The sequence below is a fragment of the Quercus robur genome, chromosome 6, assembly GCF_932294415.1.
Source record: "Quercus robur chromosome 6, dhQueRobu3.1, whole genome shotgun sequence".
NCBI lineage: Eukaryota > Viridiplantae > Streptophyta > Magnoliopsida > Fagales > Fagaceae > Quercus > Quercus robur.
In genome coordinates this window covers 1,380,544-1,403,378 of record NC_065539.1, presented here as the reverse complement: position 1 = coordinate 1,403,378, position 22,835 = coordinate 1,380,544, and the positions used below count along the sequence as shown (strand labels likewise).

Here is a 22,835-nt window from a genome sequence, read left to right as displayed (position 1 = left end):
TATTGCTGTGTTAATGCATCAAGATGATTGTTGATAACCCACTTTACATCCCTTAATTTTCATAAAAATTATTTGAAGAGAATCATTTTAACATGACAACTTCATTATGAAAACCCTAGCAAACTGTATTTTGTTGTGGTCAAATATAGACTACAAGGCTTAAGAACCTTAAGAAAAATACCATTTTCCTCAAAACAGGACTATAATTTAGGTGAAGCTTAAAACTGTTTCGGCAGGTGGGAAATAAAAGGAAAACAGAAAAATGAAGGGAAAAGAAAAGGAAGGTACAGCTTATGCTACATGCTGTAAACAACAGCATTCAGGACCTAAAGCATATCAACTTGAAAACTGATAAATAAAAGAAGAAATTTGGTACTCTAGCAAACAAATCAGGGATATTCTTTGCATTATATTTTGTCCAATCAAACTGATTACGCAAGTAGACATGCCCACCCCATCTTCAAAAGTGTTTCTACATCATGATTATTGTGGAATTATGGTAAGGAGTAAGAATTAATCATGCTGACAACTTTTAGTGCTTCTACACAAAGCTCTTAGACTTGTTGGGAGATTCTTTGGAGATGTTTGCATAACTGGATGATAGGAAGGTGAGATGTGGAAGTTAATTGGGCAGTCATATGGGCTGAGGGGGAATAGTTTGAGAGGTGTATCACAAAACTTGCTTGGGCTGTTACTATCATATTTGGAGAGCAAAGGATGAAAAAGGCCAGGGGGTTGTTGGAGTGAAAAGGGAACCTGTAAAGCATTAGATGCAGGATGCTGCTGCACAAGAAAAAAAGTATTCCATCCAAAATAAAGTTGTGTTGCCTTGGGAGATTGAATTTCCCCTGTTTTAGGATGTATTTGCTGTTCAATCCCTGTTTTAGGATGTATTTGCTGTTTGTTGGGGTGGGAGTTAAAGCTGTGGGTTTCCTTTGTTGCTACTTTCTTCTTCTTCTTTGATTTGGGTCTGAAATATAGCTCTTGGTTGTTTGGGTTGACCTGTACCGTTTGCCTTTTGTCTGAATAAAATTTTCTCATTCATCAAAATGAAAAAAAGACTTGAGAGGTTCTCAGAAGCACAGGAGGATTCAAAATCTTCTTAAAGCTTAATCTTTTATCAGACTCTTGCATCTTATGTATTTCAAACAATATCAAGCCCTTGCGTTTGGCCTGCTAGAGGAGCCCTACTGGCTTACCATGTTTGGAGCATGGTTCAGCATCTAGGCCTGAGCATTTATGTGAGCAATATATGCCATTAACAATGCCAGTTATCAATTTACAGAACAGCTATATATTTTTTTTGCCCAACAAATTCAGCCATTTATTTCTCACTCAATACCCTAGACCCGATAAAATTGGGTTCCTTCAAAACATTTTGTTTGTTATTAGATTCTGCATTTTTAATTTTAGAAGACATACAAGAGCTTGAGGCTCGTTTGGTTTGACCATGACTCAATTTTCATAACTCAAACTCAAAACCCATAACTCATAACCCAAACCTCACTTTATCTCAAAAACTTTAAAATTATTGTTTGGTCACATAACTCAATCACATAACTCACTTTTTTCCACCATAACTCATATTATAGAAAATGAAAACACCAAAATTCTGTTTTCAGTTTCCATTATCCATCACTTAAATTTTTGAGTTTTGAGTGATGGAAACAACGCCCAAAAACCAAGCCAAACAAGTTTTTTTCGGTGAGCCCCACGTGTTTTGGAAACTCAGTTACGAAAACTGAGTGATATCACTCAAAATCATGGTAATCCACACAAGAAGATGGTTAAATTGTAAAAAGATCCTCTAATTATAACCTCTCCAATTATCACCACTCAAGAAAAGATATGCTTATCTGCTCTTCAATTTAGTATTTTATACAAATTATTTTAATCCTCCCATTGTACCATACACATGATCCTCCTGACCAATACAATTAAGCCATTGTTAGTTTCAGTGACAATGGACTTCATAAAATTGGCAATTGATAAGTAATAACTTCTTTTTATTGGTTGGGAGAACCACATAAGTATAACCATACTCATATTGTAATGAATAATTTCTCCAGTCGTCATATATATCTTAAACATTTACACCACTAATTTGCTGAATCAGTTGGACTACCAAAAACATGAACAAATAAATAAAAAGGCTAGGCCATGAGTAGATTTGTGAGAAAGTTCTATTTCTACACAAGCTTTAATATTTTACAACCTGCTCAACATCTCCATTGAAATCAAATTTTCAATCAACATGGATTATCAAATGAGAAGAATCAGCCACTGTGTCGGGCTGAAACCCGATTAATATCACAATCAATAAACAAAGTGACACAGGAGACATCACAAATAAAGCTAAATTCATAAAAGACAAACCAACATAGAGCAGTTCAAGGGCACTACTATCTCATGCTAAATTAATTTAAAAAGACAACCACCAAGTAAAAAATTACCTTAACCCAACATTTAGACGAGGATTTGAGTTGAGCCAAGATGGGGGAAGCCGAAATGGATGACTCCAGTCTTGGAAATCTACAATCTCACCAGTCTCCAGATCGAAGACACCTTTGTCATCTTCATAAGTTAAGTAAATGCAATTCCCTTTCCATCCAGAGAATTCTGAAGCTGAAACAGAGAAGGAACTGTCTTTACCCAAAATAAAAACTCGATCACCCAAATTCTCGACCGTAACCCAACGACCGCACTCTTGGTCCAGCTTATAAACATCGAAAGTAAATGTCTTAGGGAGATGGTGAAGCCTCCTCTCTGTATCAAAGAACCTATCAACAACGTAGAGCTCTCCACGTGACTCCACCAAATGCTTCTGGTTTCCAAAATCCGGAATTGGAGGCGAAAATTCTATCAGCTTCATTGATGAATCAATCCATGAAACTATTCCCCACTTATCAACAACATAGGGTTTTCCCTTGTATGCAATAATGTCATCATAGCGACAGAGATCATCTACAAGGGTCCAATTTCTTTTTCCATATTTCACATACGCCAACTTTCCTTCATTAGATAAAGCGAAAATCACATAGTCTTTAACAGAACTATTCCATGCAGAGTCAGGAAACAACACTAGTTTATCCACACCAACAATAGGCATGCGACCAATAATAGATTGAAGTTTATATTCTTTGCTTACCTCGACAACTTGATAATCCAATAAGTTACTCCTTTTTGGAAAAGGAATCCCCAAAGAGAGATTTGAAAGTGGATCTAAAAGATATTTTAAACCAAGTCCAACCTCTTCCACCTTGACCAAACAGCTCTTTGATGAACATGTTGAAGGGTTTGGATTAACATCATCTAGTAGCTTGAAACGATAGAAGGTTCTGTGAGAGACAAAGGTTCTGCGAGAAGATCCGGGGGGGTAAGGAAGAGGGAGAACAAAAGGAAGAAATTTACGTACTGGAGGGATAGAGGATCGCCATGAAGCACAGACGCTGCGAAATCTTACAACATCGCTGCGATCTTGGCTGGCTTCTGCGATTGAACGCAAGAGTTCAATTGGAAGAGCAGACCAGTCGACACGTCTCTCACCCATATTTTCGTTGCTTGACTTAGAGAGTGACTTTGCAAGATAGAGAAAGAAGACCCAAACCAACTTCTTCTTCGTCTTCTCTTTTCATTGTCTCTTCTTTCTCTCTCCTGTCTCGTTAGAACTCTCTCTCTCTCTAACCGGTGAAACCCATGAGTTTTGGTCACCGGAAATACCACCCAGCAAAGGACTTCCCGATTCCAACCGCAGGTTTGAGTCGTTTGACGCTATCAGTGCTGTTCAACGGACTCTCGTCTCGTCCCTCTCAAATCGAGTCTCTAAGACTCGATTTCTAAGTGTTATTGCCCAAAATCGACTTTAAAAGAATCGAGAGGCTATAAAAAAAAATAGTTTTGAAACCTTAACTACTAACTAGATAGTTATGGAATTAATGCTAGTTACCTATTTTTTCCGTTTTTTTCGTCATCTGCAAATATCTGAAGCTGAGAGAGAAGAGAGAGGTTTAAGAGTGAGAGAGACGAGAGAGAACATAGAGTTTGTATGTTTAGGGGCAAAGTTGTCTTTTGAGGGCCAACTTGGTGGGTTTTAAAATGTTTTGGCCCCAATCTTACTAAATTGTAATTCAATTTTTTTAATGTATTTCTGGGCTATATTTATAAAGTTATATAATTTAAGAGTTCATAGTCTTACTCACACAGTCACCGCTTCACCGAAAGTAAAAACGGAAATACATACGCTAGTGTCGTCTCGTCCCAACAAAACTGAAACCCTGAAACCCAACCTTGAGCTTCTTCGAACAGAGAAGGTAAAAACTGTAGGCAATTTTGTTGTTGTTTCATTTTTTGTAGTTAATAATGTCTCAATCAAACTCATTCAATCCCTATTGGTTGTAATTCTAACGCACAATTATCTTCCTCTTCAAATTCGAGCTGCCTTCACACCTTTCTCCAGTTTCGCTTTATTTATTTATTTATTAAAAGTTAATATTTGAATTATTTCATCGTTGCAAGTCTGCCATTTTGTTGGTTCGTTTAGTGAAAGAGAATGATTTTCATGTAATTTGTTAAATTAAGTCCTGAAAACCAGCAGGGATTTTATTTATCTATTAGTTTTTGCAATGAATAGGATTATGTCCAGTGATATGATTTTTGACAAAATAGAATAACGGAAAAGAATACACATATCTGACCCTGACTAATTTGTTGAGAATTCTTAGCCGACCCCAAAAATTTGGAACTAAAGCTTGGTTGTAGTTGTAGAAAGGCGTAGAAGAATGAATACATATGAACTATGCCATTAGTCTGTTGCAATTCATACTGGACCCTATAGTTTTGGGATGAAGGCTTTTTTGTTGTTGATTACGTAGAGCGCTGTTTTTTTTAACTACTCCACCCTATTGCAATTCTTATGGTTGCATTTGGATGTGAGGATGAAAAAAATCAAGAGATTTTAGTAGCAACTTTCAGTCCAAATAGTTTGATATGAATTTCACTAATATATGATTGTTTTGAGATTTTTGTTTTGGATGAACGAGCAAAACCTTTACTGAGCTACTGAGGGGAAGAGCTTTTTAAGTACAGAGAAAAGAAATTCCCCAAATACAGCAAACTGTTCTATTCAACATAAAAATAGAATTACAATAACTTTCACTAGTCTTAACTCTGCTCTTAACTTCCCATCTTATCATTCTCTCAATGCCTTCCTCAGAACTAATTTTCCCTTGGTGAATTACTGCATTCCTTTGCTGCCAAATACGATAAACAGCAGACTGTAAAGCTATTCTGCATATTATAGATATGAGTATTTTTTCCTTTTGATTGAGCCTGTCCCCAAGCTATAATGTTGTCTCAATGGGACTTGGGATACTTGACAAGGTATAACACATGTTATTGTTCCAGATCCCTTTGGGAAAAAAGGGCATTCAAAGAAGAGCTCTGCTTGCTAATCTGAACCTGCATATGGGACAGTGAGCATCAGCACCGAAGCCCCACTGCAACTGAAATTATAACGTTCTAGATTGTTTTGAGTTATAGTTTAAACTTTCAAATCACTCGTGGTATGAATTTGAAATAACATCATGCCCTTTCAAACCTGCATTTAGTCAATGAATTTCATTAATACAAAAAAATTGTACCTTTTCATATAATTATTACATGGTATGTGGGCCATATAATTATTATTTGTTCAACATGTGGCACTTCATAATTATCATCTGATGATTATCGATATATTTGACAGAGATGGTTTTCTTGTGCTGGGCTCGTCCATCTCCTCAAGAACAGAAGGCCTGCATCAACAAGTATGAGAACTTCAATTTGACTAAAGTCTTGTGTCAATGAAATGAAATCTTTATTGTTAGATTTTCTAATCTAAACTGATGTCCGATGTTTATCATTAGGTCAGGTGCATTCAACTATGAGGCTAAATTCAGAGGAGCTACTGCTAAACCCCTGTCTTGCCTCCAAGAAGATAAAGAGCTCTCAAAAGATGGTTTCTTACTGAACCATGCGCGTGTGTTAGTTGGCTCCGGTCTTGAGACTTTTGAAAAGGGTAAAAGCGCTCTACAAACTTGGAGGTGCGTGGATATTTTTATATTTTTAGAGGTAGAAAATTTTAATTAGGGAAATCCAAATTCTAAGATTAATATGATTATTACAGGCATTTTGGATTGGATTGGGCATTTGTTGATTCTAAAACTCCAATTCAGAATGGAGTCAAGTTCTGTGTTTGTCTCAAGGAGTTTCTCCCATGGATGATGATGCCACTTCAGGTTGTGTATGTAAATGACAAGAGAAAGGCTAACAAGGCCATGATGTCATTTGGTTTTGGAAGCGGTACCCTTCAAGGTCACCTACTGGTTTGTGCCTTTTCATATATTACTCATATTTTATAGCTATAAGCCTTTAAGGTTGTTTCCATATTTTTAGAAATAGAGATCAGAATTTAGGTTGGAAGGAATGGTTTTAACAATGGCTGTGACTGGATGACTTGAGCTTTATTTTCCTAATAATATTTTCATAAGAGTTGTCTGTGGTCCTTGGATCAGGTGGCCCCTTTTTCCAGGTAGTTTCTCTCTCTCTCTCTCTCTCTCTCTGTTTTGCTCCCTATTTGTTTTAATGTTTGGCTCTTTGGAAGATTTGTTCTATATCTAAGAGGTGACTTATCATCGTGTCTGTGGAGATCTAATCATTTATCTATCCATTTTTGGCTCTGATGCCCCAAAACATCAACCATTTTCTATTTGTGTGTTGGACTGCCGAACAATTCCTTGCAACTTCTTTAAAGTAGAATTATTTGTTATTATATGTTAGACCATAGCATAGCCAAGTTGGCATGGTATATATGTGATAGTTTGGCCGAAAGCTCCTGCACTTGCTTTGCTGTATGTTATCTTGCAAATTCAAGCTCTTGCAATTGCATGGCATATATAAATGTGATAGTTTTGTCCGAAAATCCATAACTTCGATTGTCTCTGCACCATCTGGACATGCTAATGAAGTAACCTGCTGCAGTTGATCTATTATATGTGGGAGTTTTTCTATTCATATTACGTGGCATATCCTAAGAGCTGGTCAATTTTTATTTTCATTTTCATTTTTTAAAGTCCTGAGATTAGATTTTTTTTTTTTTCGTTTCTTCAATAAAGTCTCTGTTTTAAATTCTTGCATGTGATTTTTCACCTTGTTTAACACTTCTATTAATTTTTGTTGTGTTAAACCTGCCTGAATTTGATGAACCCTTGCTGAAAGTAATATGTGTCGTGGAATTTTGGTGGATTGCAGGCTGGGGAAGAACGTTTTTCCATTGAGTTAGACGAGAACAACCAAGTGTGGTATGAAATACTTTCCTTCTCAAAACCTGCCCACTTTTTGTCATTTATTGGGTATCCATATGTAATGCTAAGGCAAAAGTATTTTGCTCATCAATCTACCCATGCAGTTCTGAAACATATGACTGCTTCACAATCCTAATGTAAAAGCAAATGTAAATGAAAACTTGTCTTACAAAGACTTCATGTATTCTTCACTTATATTATTCTAGCAAACTATGCCATTTTGCTGTGTTAATGCATCAAGATGATTGTTGATAACCCACTTTACATCCCTTAATTTTTGTAAAAATTATTTGAAGAGAATCATTTTAACATGTAAAACTTCATTATGAAAACACTAGCAAACTGTATTTTATTGTGGTCAAATATAGACTACAAGGCTTAAGAACCTAAAGAAAAATACCATTTTCCTCAAAACAGGACTATAATTTAGGTGAAGCTTAAAACTGTTTTGGCAGGTGGGAAATAAAAGGAAAACAGAAAAATGAAGGGAAAAGAAAAGGAAGGTATAGCTTATGCTACATTCTGTAAACAACAGCATACAGGACCTAAAGCATATCAACTTGAAAAATGATAAATAAAAGAAGAAATTTGGTACTCTAGCAAACAAATCAGGGATATTCTTTGCACTATATTTTGTCCAATCAAACTGATTACGCAAGTAGACATGCCCACCCCATCTTCAAAAGTGTTTCTACATCATGATTATTGTGGAATTATGGTAAGGAGTAAGGATTAATCATTTTGACAACTCTTAGTGCTTCTACACAAAGCTCTTAGACTTGTTGGGAGGTTCTTTGGAGATGTTTGCATAACTGGATGATAGGAAGATGAGATGTGGAAGTTAATTGGGCAGTCATATGGGCTGAGGGGGAATAGTTTGAGAGGTGTATCACAAAACTTGCTTGGGCTGTTACTATCATATTTGGAGAGCAAAGGATGAAATAGGCCATGGGGGTTGTTGGAGTGAAAAGGGAATCTGTAAAGCATTAGATGCAGGACGTTGCTGCACAATAAAAAAAGTAAGAGTTCCGTCCAAAATAAAGTTTTGTGTTGCCTTTGGAGATTGAATTTCCCCTGTTTTAGGATGTATTTGCTGTTTGTTGGGGTGGGAGTTAAAGCTGTGGGTTTCTTTTGTTGCTACTTTATTTTTCTTCTTTGATTTGGGTCTGAAATATAGCTCTTGGTTGTTTGGGTTGATCTGTACTGTTCGCCTTTTGTCTGAATAAAATTTTCTCTTTCACCAAAATGAAAAAAAGACTTAAGAGGTTCTCAGAAGCACTGGAGGATTCAAAATGTTCTTAAAGCTTAATCTTTTATCAGACTCTTGCATCTTATGTATTTCAAACAATATCAAGCCTTTGCGTTTGCCCTGCTAGAGGAGCCCTACTGGCTTACCATGTTTGGAGCATGGTTCAGCATCTAAGCCTGAGCATTTGGGTGAGCAACATATGCCATTAACAATGCCAGTTATCAATTTACAGAACAGCTATATTTTTTTTTTGTTGCTAACAAATTCAGCTATTTATTTCTCACTCAATACCCTAGACCAGATAAAATTGGGTTCCTTCAAAACATTTTGTTTGTTATTAGATTCTGCATTTTTTATTTTAGAAGACATACAAGAGCTTCAGCCTTGCAGTTCCATAATTCATCAATTTGAACTTTGAACTTCTCCTGGAAAGACAGTTTGCCAAGAAGATGGTCAAATTGTAAAAGGATCCCCCAATCATAACCTCTCCAATTATCACCACTGAAGAAAAAAGATATGCTTATCTGCTCTTCAATTTAGTATTTATACAAAATATTTTAATTCTCCCATTGTACCATACGCATGATCCTCCTAACCAATACAATTAAGCCACTGTGAGTTTCAGTGACAATGGATTTCATAAATTGATAAGTAATAAGTTCTTCTTTTTTGGTTGGGAGAACCACATAACTATAACCATACTCCTATTGTAATGAACAATTTCTCCAGTCCGTCATATATATCTTGAACATTTCCACCACTAATGGCTGGATCTGTTAGACTACCAAAAACATGAACAAATAAATAAAAAGGCTAGGCCATGAATAGATTTGTGAGAAAGTTCAATTTCTGCACAAGTTCTAATATTTTACAGCCTGCTCAACATCTCCATTGAAATCAAATTTTCAATCAACATGGATTATCAAATGACAAGAATCAACCACTGTGTCAGGCTGAAACCTGATTAATATCACAATCAATAAACAAAGTGACACAGGAGACATCACAAATAAAGCTAAATTCATAAAAGACACACCAACATAGAGCAGTTCAAGGGCACTACTATCTCATGCTAAATTAATTTAAAAAGACACCCACCAAGTAAAAATTTACTTAAACTCAACATTTAGATGAAGATTTTGAGCTGAGCCAAGATGGGGGAGGCCAAATTAGATGACACCGGTCTTGGAAATCTACAATTCTGCCAATCTTCTGATTCTCAAAGTAGAAGACACCAATGTCATTTTCATCAGTGAAGTAAACGCAATTCCCTTTACATCCAGAGAATTCTGTAGCTGAAACAGAGAAGGAACTGTCTTTACCCAAAAAAAAAACTTGATCACCCAAATTCTTGACCATAACCTTACAACCCCACTCTTGGTCCAGCTTATAAACTTCGATATTAACCGTCTTAGGACAAAGACGGTATCTACGGAGATCTTGGTCAAACCTCCTCTCTCTATCAAAGGACCTATCAACAACGTAGAGCTCTCCACATGACTCCACCAAATGCTTCTGGTTTCCCAAACCACAGAGTGGAGGCGAAAATTGTATCAGCTTCATCGATGAATCAATCCATGAAACTATTCCCAATCTATCAACAACATAGGGTTGTCCCTTGTATACAGTAATGTCATCATAGAAAAAGTTGTGATCATCTACAAAGGTCCAATTCTCGTCTCCATATTTCACATACCCCAACTTTCCTTCATGAAATAACCCGAAAATCAATTTGTCTTCAACACAACTAGTCCACGCAGAGTTAGGAAACAACACAAGTTTATTCACACCAGCAATATTCATGCCACTACTCTTTTGAAGTTTATATGCTTTGCCTACCTCGACAACTCGAAAATCCAATAAGTTAATCACTTTTGGAAAGTAGTCTGGGAGAAACCTGATATGGAGGCTTGAAAGTGGATTCAAAAGACGCACTCGACCAGGTTCAAACTCTTCCACCTTGACCAACCAGCTCTTTGATGAACATGTTGAAAGGTTTGGATTATCATCGGGTGGCTCGAGACGGTAGATGGTACTTTGAGAGAGAAAGGATTGGCCTCCAACTGAGTTGATGGGGTAAGGAAAAGGGAGAAGCAAAGGAGAAGATATCCCACGTAGTGGAGGGATAGAGGATCTCCATGAAGCACAGACGCTGCGAAATCTTACAACATCGATGCGAGCTTGGACTGTTTTTCCGATTAAAGGCAAGAGTTCCATTGGAAGAGCAGACCACTTGACCTCTCTCTCACCCATATTTTCGTTGCTTGACTTAGAGAATGACTTTGCAGGCAAAAAGAGAAAAAAGATCAAAAGCAACCTTATCTCTATACATTAAAAGCGCGAATGCGCTAAAGCTACAGTAACAAAAACAGTAATTTGGTTTGTTCAATCATGGCGGCGAAAGTCTTTCGCCGACTCTTTTCTCTTTTTATTTATTTATTTTTTTAAAAAATATTTATAGAGCTGAGTTAATACAATAAATTGTCATAATATTTTTCACAATTGTTGAGGTGTTAATTCCTTATAGATCAAAATAAAAAATTATATTAGAATCAACCACAACTAAAAATAAAGGTATTGTGAAAAAAAAAGTGCTACATTTACAATATTTTTCACAACACTTTCATGACAAAAGTGTAAATGCATAAAGCTATAGCAGTAGCTACATTTTTTTTTTTTTTAATATATATAGCTGTTAATTAACACAACAAATTGTCACAATATTTTTCACAATTTTTGAGATGTTAATTCCTTATGGGTCAAAATAAAATATCATACTAGAACTAATCACAACTAAAAATAAATATATTGTTATTGTAGGGGGAAAGGCCCAAGATCATACAATGGGCCTTAAGCCCCGTATGGGAAGATTGACTACGTCCGAGGAGAAGACGTGGGTGCCAAAAGGGCTCCCGGCCCAGTTTTTTTGGGCCTGAAGATGTTTAGAAGGCAGTCCGAGGAGAAATGTCTCCTCGGACGTAACAAACATGGCTCAAACATGCACCCTGCCTGCTAGAAGGTCTCCTCGGACATAACAAATATGGCTCAAACATGCACCCTGCCTGCTAAAAGGACCCACCCCAACGGGCATTAGTAACAAGGATGAGTCCCACTGGTCCGTAGGAAGGAAGGAAGGAAGCGTAGGGTGTTCAAGGAGACATTAAATGCATTGCAGCTACTTTTCTGGCCGCATTAATGTGGAGAGGACCTGTGAACAGTGTTGCCTTGGCTACCACAACTTACGGAAAGGTGGGGGGGTGTCCGATGGGACAGACACTCAAGTGAGGGTCCAGATGATCAATAAGTGTAAGGCCCTGATGACTTCAAGAAGACTATATAAGAAAGGGAAGTCCCCATGAAGAGGGGAGGGAGAAAAAAGGAAACTAGAACAGAAGAACAGTGTAAGAACCATTGTCTTTGAACAAGGACCTGTATTTGTTCCTCGCGTCTCCTCAGACTAAGAATCTATGGACGGGAAGCGGCTTTTTTCTTACTGTCAATCGTTTTATGGCCCAACTTTAGATAGAATACACTTCGTTTAGGCCTAGTTCTATAGCCCACTCTCTATAAATTCATTGTCTCGGGGTTTTTTGGATCAGAACCCCAAACCAGTTGGGCCTGAACTCTAAATTGTGACCCTACAGTTATACTGATACAACAAATTTCACAATTATTGAGGTGTCGCTTTCTTATAAATTGAAATAAAATAAGAAAATATAAGATTGTGACCAACCATAATTGAAAATAAATATTTTGTAAAAATGTTGTAACACTTGTTGTGTGAATGTGTAAAAGCTATTGTAGTAACTTTGATACTTTTTGATTTATTCAGTATGTACTGTTCATCACAACTTGTCATCTAGAATTTTAAAATTAGTAACAACTTGTCATGGGTCCATTTTAAAATCGGTAACAACTTGTCATGGGTCCATTTTAAATTCAGTAACAACTTGTCATCTAGAATTTTTTATGAAAATATTATAGAGATAACATTTCTATAAAATAAATAATACTATATCAAACTGAAACTTACCACGGCTGAAAATAAAGGTATTGTGAAAATATTATGACATTTTGTTGTGTTCCTATATTTTTTTTTGGTTTAATCAAATTTGGTGAGTAAATATTCACTGTTTCACACATAATTTTCTTTTGTTGGTTTTTTGTTTGTTGTTTTTGTTGAGGACCAAAATTTCACAAGAAAGTCCATTCCATGAATAGTAAGGAAAGACCATGGGCCTTAACAAAAGAAGGCCCAATTCATGAAGTTAAGAAGGACCACGAAGGCCTAAAATCCCAAAAAGAAGAAAAAAGAAAGAAATAATAATAATAATAAAGAAAAAAAGAAGATGATCTCGGTCAGAGGCCATGCAGCAAGGATCTCGGTCAGACCAGAGGACATGCAGCAAGGATCTCAGTCAAGTTAGAGGATATGCAGCAAGAAGAATCAACATCAAGGCCCTATGTATGTTTAGATGTATGCAAAAAGCCATTAGAAATCCAACAAAAACCAAGTATTATCTTTGTAACCCATGGTCCAAGCCTATGGGATCCTGAGTGGATAGTAAGGGAGGAATAGTTTGGTTGGTAGGGGAGTGATTTCTGGTGAAAGGAGGATCTCGAAGGTTTCCCTTGGTTCATATATTTGCTTGGAATGCATGAACCAATGGAAAACTCAGTTCCCCCCATGTGTATGACACCTCCCCACAATTTCCTCTCAGTTGTCATTTTCAACTAAAGCTATCACAGTACATTGAGTAGCCCACCCATTCCTTTGACTTTCCAAGAAGAAATCTCTTATTTATAGCTAAAGCCAAATGCCCATTTTGAGTTATAATTGCCTAAATAAGCTAAATCTCTGCCCAATGCACCTTTTCAGGTTCCAAAGGACATGGTTTTACCCAGTAGACCAAAGACGTCCTCGCCCAGGGTACCAGACGATGTCCATTATAAAAGGAACACTAAGGCATAGCAGAAGAGGAGAGAAAAATGGAGATTTAGAGGGATAGTTCAGAGGTTTGAAAGATATATTTTTAGAGCTTTAATAGCTCAACAAGGAAAAGAAAGAAAGAAACAAAATAACAGAGCTAAGGTGAAGGAATTTGTCCCATATCCTTGAGATCATTCAAAATATCACTTAGCCTCCAAGGAAACATATGTCAAAACATGCATACATCAGATATCACTCTCTCCCACAAAAATCCTTCTCACTTAACTATCTTGGAAGGCAATGCCCAAGTAAAGCCACTTCGAGTTGAGTTCCAAATCCTACAAGTCTTGTGCAAAAACATTAAGTCTGTGAAAATTGGGGTCAGGATCCTCGTGGCTGAATCATTTTCATGAAATTCATTTACATATATGTATATGTATTAAAATATATATCCTAATCTAAGAAACTAACAATTATTTGAAGATATGTGTATTGTATAGTGTGTTCTTATGTAGGAACTATAAAGGTAAAGGAAAGGACAACACTTCATTGCATAATAAGCATGGAGAAAGATCGTATAGTTCAGTGAATTAGCATTTTGGGTTCTTACAGGCCTAGTATGTCTGGGGTACCATGACAGTGCGTCTAGGGTACCACGACAGTATGTCCGGGGTACCAAGTGAAAGAACTCTTTTAAATGTTTACACAATAAAAAATAAGCCTTAAATATTCTATTTCAATCTCTTTCTCATTATGAATATTATGAATGATTAGTTTACTTATTTGTAAGAGTAAAGGGTTGTTTTATGCGCTAAAGCACTTGTAATGGTATTTTATTGCTTAGGAGGAATCGTATTTTCATCTTAAGGAGTTTTATGTGACTTGCGCACAACTTGGTTTGTAATCAGTCCCATTTAGCTGCAGTGAACCAAACCCAGTCCACCAAAACAACAGGTAAAGGGTCTAGGATCCTTATTTCTACTTGGGCCTATGTGCTAAGAAAAAAGCACCTACACAGTTTTTTTAATGCATAGTTTAAAGTGGTTGTTCCAGTTAAAAATCAATAACAATTTACCATCTAAGATTTATTGTAAAAATGTTGTAAATGTAGCATTACTCTAAAATAAAATTAGAAAAATATCATACCAAGGCCCACCATAGCTAAAATAAAGGTATTGAGAAAATATCGTGACATTTATTGTATTCTTGACCTTTTTTTTTTTAGCCAATTTGTTGAGCCAAAATTCATAATTTTAAGGAAAATTTTCTTGGGTTTTTTAACACATTGTTTAAAATTAAAAACACATAGTTTTACCAACAAAAAAAAGAAAAAAATTATAGAAAAAAGTACTTTCTCCCTTTATGTTTGGGGTAGTTTCATCCCCTAACTTTAAAATTGAATAATATCCTCTTTTATATTTTGTAGACAAGCATATATTCCTTGTTGTTATTCTCTTAGTTAAATTCTAACAAAATCTTATGATTCCTAGAATATTTTATTGTGCAATATCTAAAATGCCTCACAAAATTTTAATATCCCAAAAATTTTCTTCGTATATTTTGAGTTTTGTGTGTTAGTCATACTTAGAAAGTTAAAATAGTGACTTATGGTATTCTATTTGTTACCTAGAGAACAGTAATCTATTAAAGGTTTAAATCTTCTAGATTTATAATTTTATCTAATAAAAACTTCAATGACATATGTCTTTTGTTATTTTGTTCTTTTTTTTTTTTATTTGTTTTCTTTCTTAAAAAGGTTTTACATTAAAAATTTAGTAAGTTAAACATCGTAGTTAGACTCATAAAATAAAATGATAAAGAAGGAAGTATGAATGACAATATTTTTTTTTGAGAATGTAAATAACAAAAAATTCATTGCAAATGGTTGTAAGTATTTAATTTGATGAAGAGTTTCAATTGTAGCATATGTCATTATTAATTGTGAAAATTTAAATATTGTGACAATGTTTTATTAAAACTTAGTTGTTTGTTGTTGGAAGATGACAACATTTGTTATCATTCTTAGTAGAATTTTTTTGTAAGTAGATACTATTTTTAGTAAATAGGTTTTAAGAAATTATCATACTAAATAGATAACCATATGTTAAATAACTATTCTAAATTTAAATATATGATTTGATACTACTTCAAAAAAAAAAATTATATCTAAAATTTTCTCACTCAAGGGGCAGCACGTGCCTTGCATGTGCAACCCTTACTAGTATATATAAAAAGAGCCAATTGGTACAACGCTACAGTACTTATGCTATAGTTCTTCGGTTTATTCAGTTCCCACTTTCTCCACTGTTGCACACTGGCATCTCATTAATGTGGTGTTTGGTACGAGGAATCCAAATTACTCCTAGCATCCAGATTCCTATGAATGTGATTTCTTACAATTTGAAAATGCCTAGTGTAGGGGCACGATTTTGGGGCTCTGGCCCAAAAAGGCAGGTGATCCTGGCCCAAAAGTCCCTTAACAATGAATTTGTAGAGAGTAGGTTACAAAACTAGATCTTCGACAGAAGAAACGCAGTTACGACCGTGTCATGCAACCAGTTGGACGTAAAGATATCCCTTCAAATCTTTGGAATGATGGTCCCTGGGGCTGTTTCATATTCTTCTGTCTCTTTTCTCTTTCTCTATCTTTTTCTTTGTTCAGCTTCCGATCCTTTTTCCATGGGGATCTTCTTCTCTTATATAGCATCCTTCCTAAGATCATGACCCTACACTTGTCAGCCATCTGACCTTCCACTTGAGTGCCTGTCCCATAGGCCATCCTTTTTTCTTTTCTGTGAGTTGCACTGGCCAAGATGATTCTGCCTTTCTGTCCCGTCCACATTAATGCGGCTGGAAAAGTAGTTCCTTGGCATTTAATGCGGCAGTTGTGGTTGCCCCCCTTCCTGGACGCCATGCACTATTCCTTCGTATTGAGTGACCTTTCGCCAGGTAGGAGGTGCGAATTTGACACTCACTTGGCGAGTCCGAGGAGGTACTCCTCCTCGGACGCCCCTAAGCAGGCCCGGCCCATCATAGTTGGGATGGGATATCCTGCGCCCCCTGCCTTTTCTTCTTATCGTGGTTGGGCTTGGTACATGAACTACGGCCCAACATCCGCTGACAGATTTTATCCCCCACACCTAGGAATGTAGCTATTCCCGTGTTTGGTTTCATTGGGAATCTCTTAAGATTTCTAAGAATATAAGATGATAATATTTGGTTTATTCTCAAGAATTTTAAATGAAAAAAAAAATGCTACATCCACAACATTTTTATAACAAATCTTAAGTAGTAAATTGTTATTCTAATTTAAATTTACCAATGAAATTATTTTTTTACCCACCAATAACAAACTGTAACAACCTACTACTTATGATTTGTAATGAAAATGTTGTGAACATAGCATTTCTTTTGTGAAAATGTTAATGTTAAGACATCTTGTTATTGTCACAATATTTTTACAACTATTGAGGTGTCAATTTTTTACAAGTCAAAGTAAAATATAACAAAGTTATAAAGGTATTATGAAAATGTTGTGCCATTCTTTGTGTTTCTAGAATTTTTTTTTTTTATTAGTCAATTTTTGTTGAGCCAAAATTCATTGTTTCACATACAATTTTTTTGGGTTGATTTTTTTTTTTTTTTAACACATTGTTTAAAGTGAAAAACACATAGTTTTACCAACAAAAAATAATTATGGAAAAAAAAAGTAATTTCCCCCTTTATGTTTGAGGTAGTTTCATCCTCCAACTTTAAAGTTGAATAATTTCCTCCTTTATATCTTGTAGACAAGTATATAGTTCCTATTGTTACTCTCTTAGATAAATCCTAACAAAATATTATGATTCCAAGAATATTTCATTGTGTAATATCTAAAATATCTCACTAAATTTTAATATCTCAAAAAATTTCTTCGTATATTTTAAGTATGTGTTAGTTATACTTAGAAAGTAAAAATTGTGATGTATGGTATTCTATTTGTTACCTAGAGAACACTAATTTATTAGTGGTTTAAATCTTCTAAATTTATAATTTCATCTAATAGAAACTTCAATGACATATGTCTTTTGTTATTTTGTTCTTTTTTTATTTGTTTTCTTTCTTAAAAAGGTGTTCATTAAAAATTAAGTAAGCTAAGCATCGTAATTAGACTCAAAAAATAAAATGATAAAGAAGGAAGTATGAATAACAAAATATTCGTTAACCACCGCACACCCTTGGTGTGATGGTTACTCCACAACTATAAGTGCTTGTACGGTGTGTGGGGTAAGGGTTAGAGTTCAAGTCTCCAAGAGGGAGCTTCACACACATATACACTTAGATTAGACTAGAGTAATATCTCTATCTTGTATAAAATAAAAAAACAAAATATTCTTTGCAAATGGTAGTAGGTATTTAATTTGTTGAAGAGTTTGAATTGTAGCATATATCATCATTTATTGCAAAAATTTAAATATTGTGACAATGTTTTATCAAAACTTAGTTGTTTGTTGTTGGAAGATGACGACATTTTTTATCATTCTTAGTAGAATTTTTTTGTGAGTAAATACTGTCTTTAGTAAATAGGTTCTAAGAAATGAAAATATATTTTGTATCAAATGATACCACGTCATCCATATCAAAATTCAATTAACGAGAGACATGTGTGTAAAAATAACAACCCACTAACACATGTCTTTCAATTATTAGTGGGTTAGTTATTTTTGGCTGACATGTCTCACACTTATTAAATTTTAATATTACTGACATGGTATCATTTGATACCAAATACTTTCTCCTAAGAAATTATCAAACTAAATAAATAGTTATATGTTAAATAACTATTCTAAATTTAAATACATGGTTTGATACTACAACCAAAAAAAAAAAAAAAAACAATACTATCTTAAATTTTCTCACTCATGGGGCAGCACGTTGCACGTGCAACCCTTACTAGTATTTTCTAAATAACAAAATGGTACTTATATCTTAATCTATGGATTGGGCCGTGATGCAACGTTCATACTGTATCCTTAATTTTGATGGGCAAGATTTTTATTTTTTTTCATCTTGGTGTATATGTTTTCTTGTGGACACGGTTTTTTGAGATTTGGAGTTGTATAAATGAAATGAGTTAAGCCGAATATTAAAAGTTTAGAATTGGTTTATTTTAGTTTTATTTCAAACATGAGCCAAATTCAAATTAATCACTAAGCTAGATTATATGTCTAAGTTTGGTTCATTTTTTTGTTGTTGAATAAATTCAAATTTGTTCACAAGTTATTTAATTAATTTATTATTTTCCCATATATAGTAAACACCGCTATTAAAATAGAATCTCAAAATTTTTTTTTTTGAAGAGAATAGAATCTCAAAATTTAAGTATACTTTTGTATATTTATACGTATAAACATATAATCTTATATGGGTACAAAAATTTAACAGTTTTTTAAATTTTTAATAAAAATTTTCCTAAAATGGTTTACTAACATATACTCTAAGGTATACGTTAGTAAAACCCATTTTATATATACTGAAATCAAGTCACATATTTTTTGATGAATAAATCAAGTCTCGTACTAGTAAGCTTATCTTATGAATATGTTATTATTTTTTAGCTTAGCTCGTTGAATAAATAAACAAACAAAATTTTAGAAATAAATTTGTTTTATTGATTCCTGCATGGGCTTAGTGGCTTCTAAAGTACCGTGAGGAAGATAACTTCCAATATCCTACCATTTCCATATTTTATGTCAAACGGAACCCCTCTTTGTGGGTTCATCATGCGAGAGTGTAGCACCAAATATTTACTAGTCCCATTTCAACCAAAGGTCTTTCTCTTATGAGCTTTGCCTATAGAAAGAAGAATGTGCAAACAATGGGCTTAAAAATTGTTTGGAGCATGTGTTTATAACTTGCTGAAAATATGAAATGAACCCGCCCTGTCCATCCTAATGTCCTTAACCAAAATTTATGGGTAGGACAAATTTCACTTTCACTATTAGGTCAAGATCTTACCCGTTCTCACAATCAGATTGTGATTGAAATATGTTCTTCATGATCTATTTCCTTCTTTTGGTTTGATGATATGCAAATGGTTAGGCAATAATGAAAGAGAGGAGGTACCAAAGCCTGATTTTATTATTAGCATGGTTTGGCATGCCATTAAAAACAAAATTTAGACAGATGGCAGCTATAAGGTCTACAAAACCATGCTATGCCTTGTTGCTATATGTTACAATAATGAATCATTGGTTTAATAGACCTTTCTCTTAGTTTCTCAGGTCGACGGATCTTCTCAATTGAAATATCGCCTATATGGAAAATACACATTCCAGTTGACCGCGAGCCTAATTCTAATTTTTAATTGTTTTGTTCTGAAGCAAGATATCCACGGGGCGGTTTGTCCTATTCAGATATTCACAACCAAGAAGTATTGGATTCTCTTTCGGATAGGCCCTGAAAGGAGAAGGAAGTTTGGAATGCCAACAGGCGCCTCTTATTGAATTGCTCATTCAGTGAGTATTCTCAATATTATGCCTTGAAGAGGACTTGAACCTCCACGCTCTTTAGCACGAGATTTTGAGTCTCGCGTGTCTACCATTTCACCACCAAGGCATCTTGAAGGTGACTCGTATTCCATGTACCATAGCATTCCAATTATCCACTCAAGAAAAGATCTATTGATCTGCTCTTCAATTTAGTATTTTATACAGTTTTTTCAAACAAAATACTTTAATCCTCCTATTGTACCATACACATGATCCTCATAACCAATACAATTAAACCATTGTGAGTTTCAACGACAATGGACTTCTTAAAATTGGTAATTGATAAGTAATAACTTCTTTTTTATTGGTTAGGAGAACCACATAAGTATAACCATACTCCTATTGTAATGAACAATTTCTCCAGTCCATATATATCTTGAACATTTCCACCACTAATTTGCTGGATCAGTTGGACTACCAAAAACATGAACAAATAAATAAAAAAGGCTAGGCCATGAGTAGATTTGTGAGAAAATTCAGTTTCTTCACAAGCTTTAATATTTTACGTATGCTCAACATCTCCATTGAAATCAAATTTTCAATTCACATGGACTATCAAATGACAAGAATCAACCACTATGTCAGGCTGATACCTGATTAAAACCACATTCGATAAACAAAGTGACACAGGAGACATCACAAGTTAAGCTGAATTCATAAAAGACACACCAACATAGAGCAGTTCAAGGGCACTACTATCCCATGCTAGATTAATTTAAAAAGACAACGACCATGTAAAAACTAACTTAAACTCAACATTTAGATGAAGATTTTGAGCTGAGCCAAGATGGAGGAGGCCAAAATGGATGACACTGGGCTCCGTAATCTAGAATCTTGTCAATTTTCTGATTCTCTAAGTAGAAGGCACCAATGTTTTTTTCATCAGTGAAGTAAATGCAATTCCCTTTACATCCAGAGAATTCTGTAGCTGAAACAGAGAAGGAACAGTCATTACCCAAAATAAAAACTTGATCACCCAAATTCTTGACCATAACCCAACGACCCCACTCTTGGTCCAGCTTATAAACTTCAAAATTAACTGTCTTAGAACAAACACGGTATCTACGGAGATCGTGGTCAAACCTCCTCTCTCTATCAAAGAACCTATCAACAACATAGAGTTCTCCACATGACTCCACCAAATGCTTATGGTTTCCCAAAGCACAAAGGGGAAGTGGAGGCGAAAATTGTATCAGCTTCATTGATGAATCAATCCATGAAACTGTTCCCAATCCATCAACAACATAGGATTGTCCCTTGTATACAGTAATGTCATCACAGTAAAAGTTGTTATCATCTACAAAGGTCCAATTCTTGTCTCCATATTTCACATACCCCAACTTTCCTTCATGAAATAACCCGAAAATCAATTTATATTCAACACAACTAGTCCACGCAGAGTTAGGAAACAACAGAAGTTTATCCACACCAGCAATATTCATGCCATTACTACGTTGAAGTTTATATGCTTTGCCTACCTCGACAACTCGAAAATCCAATAAGTTAATCACTTTTGGAAAAGAGTCTGGGAAAAACCTGATACGGAGGCTTGAAAGTGGATTCAAAAGACGTACTCGACCAGGTTCATACTCTTCCACCTTGACCAACCAGCCCTTCGATGAACATGTTGAAAGGTTTGGATTATCATCGAGTGGCTCAAGACGGTAGATGGAACTTTGAGAGAGAAAGGATTGGCCTCCAGCTGAGTTGATGGAGAAAGGAGAAGGGAGAAGCAAAGGAGGAGATATCCCACGTAGTGGAGGGATAGAGGTTCTCAATGAAGCACAGACGCTGCGAAGTCTTACAACATCGATGCGAGCTTGGACGGTTTTTCCGATTAAAGGCAAGAGTTCCATTGGAAGAGCAGACCAGTCTACCTCTCTCTCACCCATATTTTCGTTGCTTGACTTAGAGAATGACTTTTCAGGCAAAAAGAGAAAGAAAATCAAAAGCAACCTTATATTTTCTAACAACAAAATGGTACTTATATCTTATTCTATGGATTGGGCCGTGATGCAAAATTCATAATATACCCTTAATTTTGATGGGCAAGATTTATTTTTTTCATCTTGGTGTATATGTTTTCTTGTGGACACGGTTTTTTGAGATGTAGAGTTGTATAAATGAAATGAGTTAAGCTGAATATTAAAAGTTTAGAATTGGTTCATTTAGTTCTTTTTCAAACATGAACTGAGTTCAAATTAATCACTTAAGGTCCATTTGGATAGAACTTATTTTGCTAAAACTGAAAACTGAAAACACTATAGCAAAATAATTTTTAAATGTATGAATAGTGCCGTGGGACCCATTTTTAATGAAAAAGTTGAGTGAAGTTTGTGGGACTCATGAACAGTGCATTGTTCACTGCTGACTTGGATCCAAACCCACACTTAGGGTCTGTTTGGATACAACTTATTTTTGTTAAAACTGAAAACTGAAAATACTGTAACAAAATAATTTTTAAATGGGTGAATAGTACTATGGGACCCGTGAACAGTACGTAAACCGTGCGTAAACAGTGCGTGAACAGTGTCTTTTGTCCCTTGCACAGTGCTCACATGTGATGTTACTGTTCACATGCTAAAAAAAAAAAAAGGATGGCAGAAAATGCAAACTTGGGTTTGGAAACATGGATTCAAACCCACACTTAGGTGCGGCTTGGATCCAACTTTTTACGTGTCTGCGTTTTAAAATCACGTTTCATTTTTTTTTTTTTTTTTTTCATTTCAAGCTGCAACATTTGACTTTTCTCCCGTGAATAGTGCATCTGTGCACTGTTCACGGGT

At 35.2% G+C, this 22,835-nt stretch overlaps 3 protein-coding genes across 11 annotated transcripts in view; 1 reads left to right on the top strand and 2 right to left on the bottom strand.

Annotated features, from left to right (window-relative positions):
• Positions 1 to 3,841, bottom strand: part of LOC126690485 (putative F-box protein At1g65770) — a 34,230-nt gene extending 30,389 nt beyond the window's left edge. For 2 of the 5 annotated variants that reach the window (XR_007644645.1, XR_007644646.1), the window contains exon 1: positions 2,216 to 3,840. Coding sequence is in view for 3 of the 5 variants with exons in the window: in XM_050385659.1 (XP_050241616.1) it covers positions 1,891 to 1,924; positions 2,454 to 3,550 (1,131 nt within the window). In the remaining 2 variants the exon portion in view is untranslated. Of the gene's footprint in view, positions 1 to 1,689; positions 1,925 to 2,215 lie in introns of those variants that run through there. The other 3 variants (XM_050385659.1, XM_050385658.1, XM_050385660.1) reach the window with 3 other exon arrangements.
• The window catches only part of LOC126690493 (UPF0548 protein At2g17695-like), a 31,137-nt gene extending 23,557 nt beyond the window's left edge, over positions 1 to 7,580 (top strand). For 2 of the 3 annotated variants that reach the window (XM_050385674.1, XM_050385673.1), the window contains exons 2-5: positions 5,744 to 5,804; positions 5,904 to 6,080; positions 6,164 to 6,362; positions 7,288 to 7,580. In XM_050385674.1, the coding sequence (XP_050241631.1) occupies positions 5,746 to 5,804; positions 5,904 to 6,080; positions 6,164 to 6,362; positions 7,288 to 7,476 (624 nt within the window). In that variant the 5' untranslated portion in view covers positions 5,744 to 5,745 and the 3' untranslated portion in view covers positions 7,477 to 7,580. Of the gene's footprint in view, positions 1 to 4,147; positions 4,311 to 5,743; positions 5,805 to 5,903; positions 6,081 to 6,163; positions 6,363 to 7,287 lie in introns of those variants that run through there. The other variant, XM_050385672.1, reaches the window with a different exon arrangement.
• A 1,810-nt stretch (positions 7,581 to 9,390) lies between these two features.
• On the bottom strand, positions 9,391 to 22,013 carry LOC126690488 (putative F-box protein At1g65770). Of its 3 annotated transcripts, none has more exons than XM_050385664.1 (2): positions 21,018 to 22,013; positions 9,391 to 9,923 (listed from the first exon to the last, which is right to left on the bottom strand). In XM_050385664.1, the coding sequence occupies exons 1-2, from the start codon at positions 21,939 to 21,941 to the stop codon at positions 9,783 to 9,785; spliced, it is 1,065 nt and encodes a 354-aa protein (XP_050241621.1). In that variant the 5' UTR covers positions 21,942 to 22,013; the 3' UTR covers positions 9,391 to 9,782. The 3 variants fall into 3 exon arrangements, with proteins under 3 accessions (XP_050241621.1, XP_050241619.1, XP_050241620.1); XM_050385662.1 differs by having other exon boundaries at positions 9,391 to 9,951; positions 21,045 to 22,013; XM_050385663.1 differs by having other exon boundaries at positions 9,391 to 10,428; positions 21,528 to 22,006.
• Between the last annotated feature and the right edge of the window lie 822 nt (positions 22,014 to 22,835).

Bases quoted from the DNA above. Each gene is read 5' to 3' on its own strand.
- LOC126690488 (XM_050385662.1), bottom strand. From the start codon at position 21,941: ATGGGTGAGAGAGAGGTAGACTGGTCTGCTCTTCCAATGGAACTCTTG. The intron at 9,952-21,044 runs GTTATGGTCAAG...TGGGGTTGTAAG, and splicing joins ACCAAGAGTGGGGTCGTTGG to GTTATGGTCAAGAATTTGGG.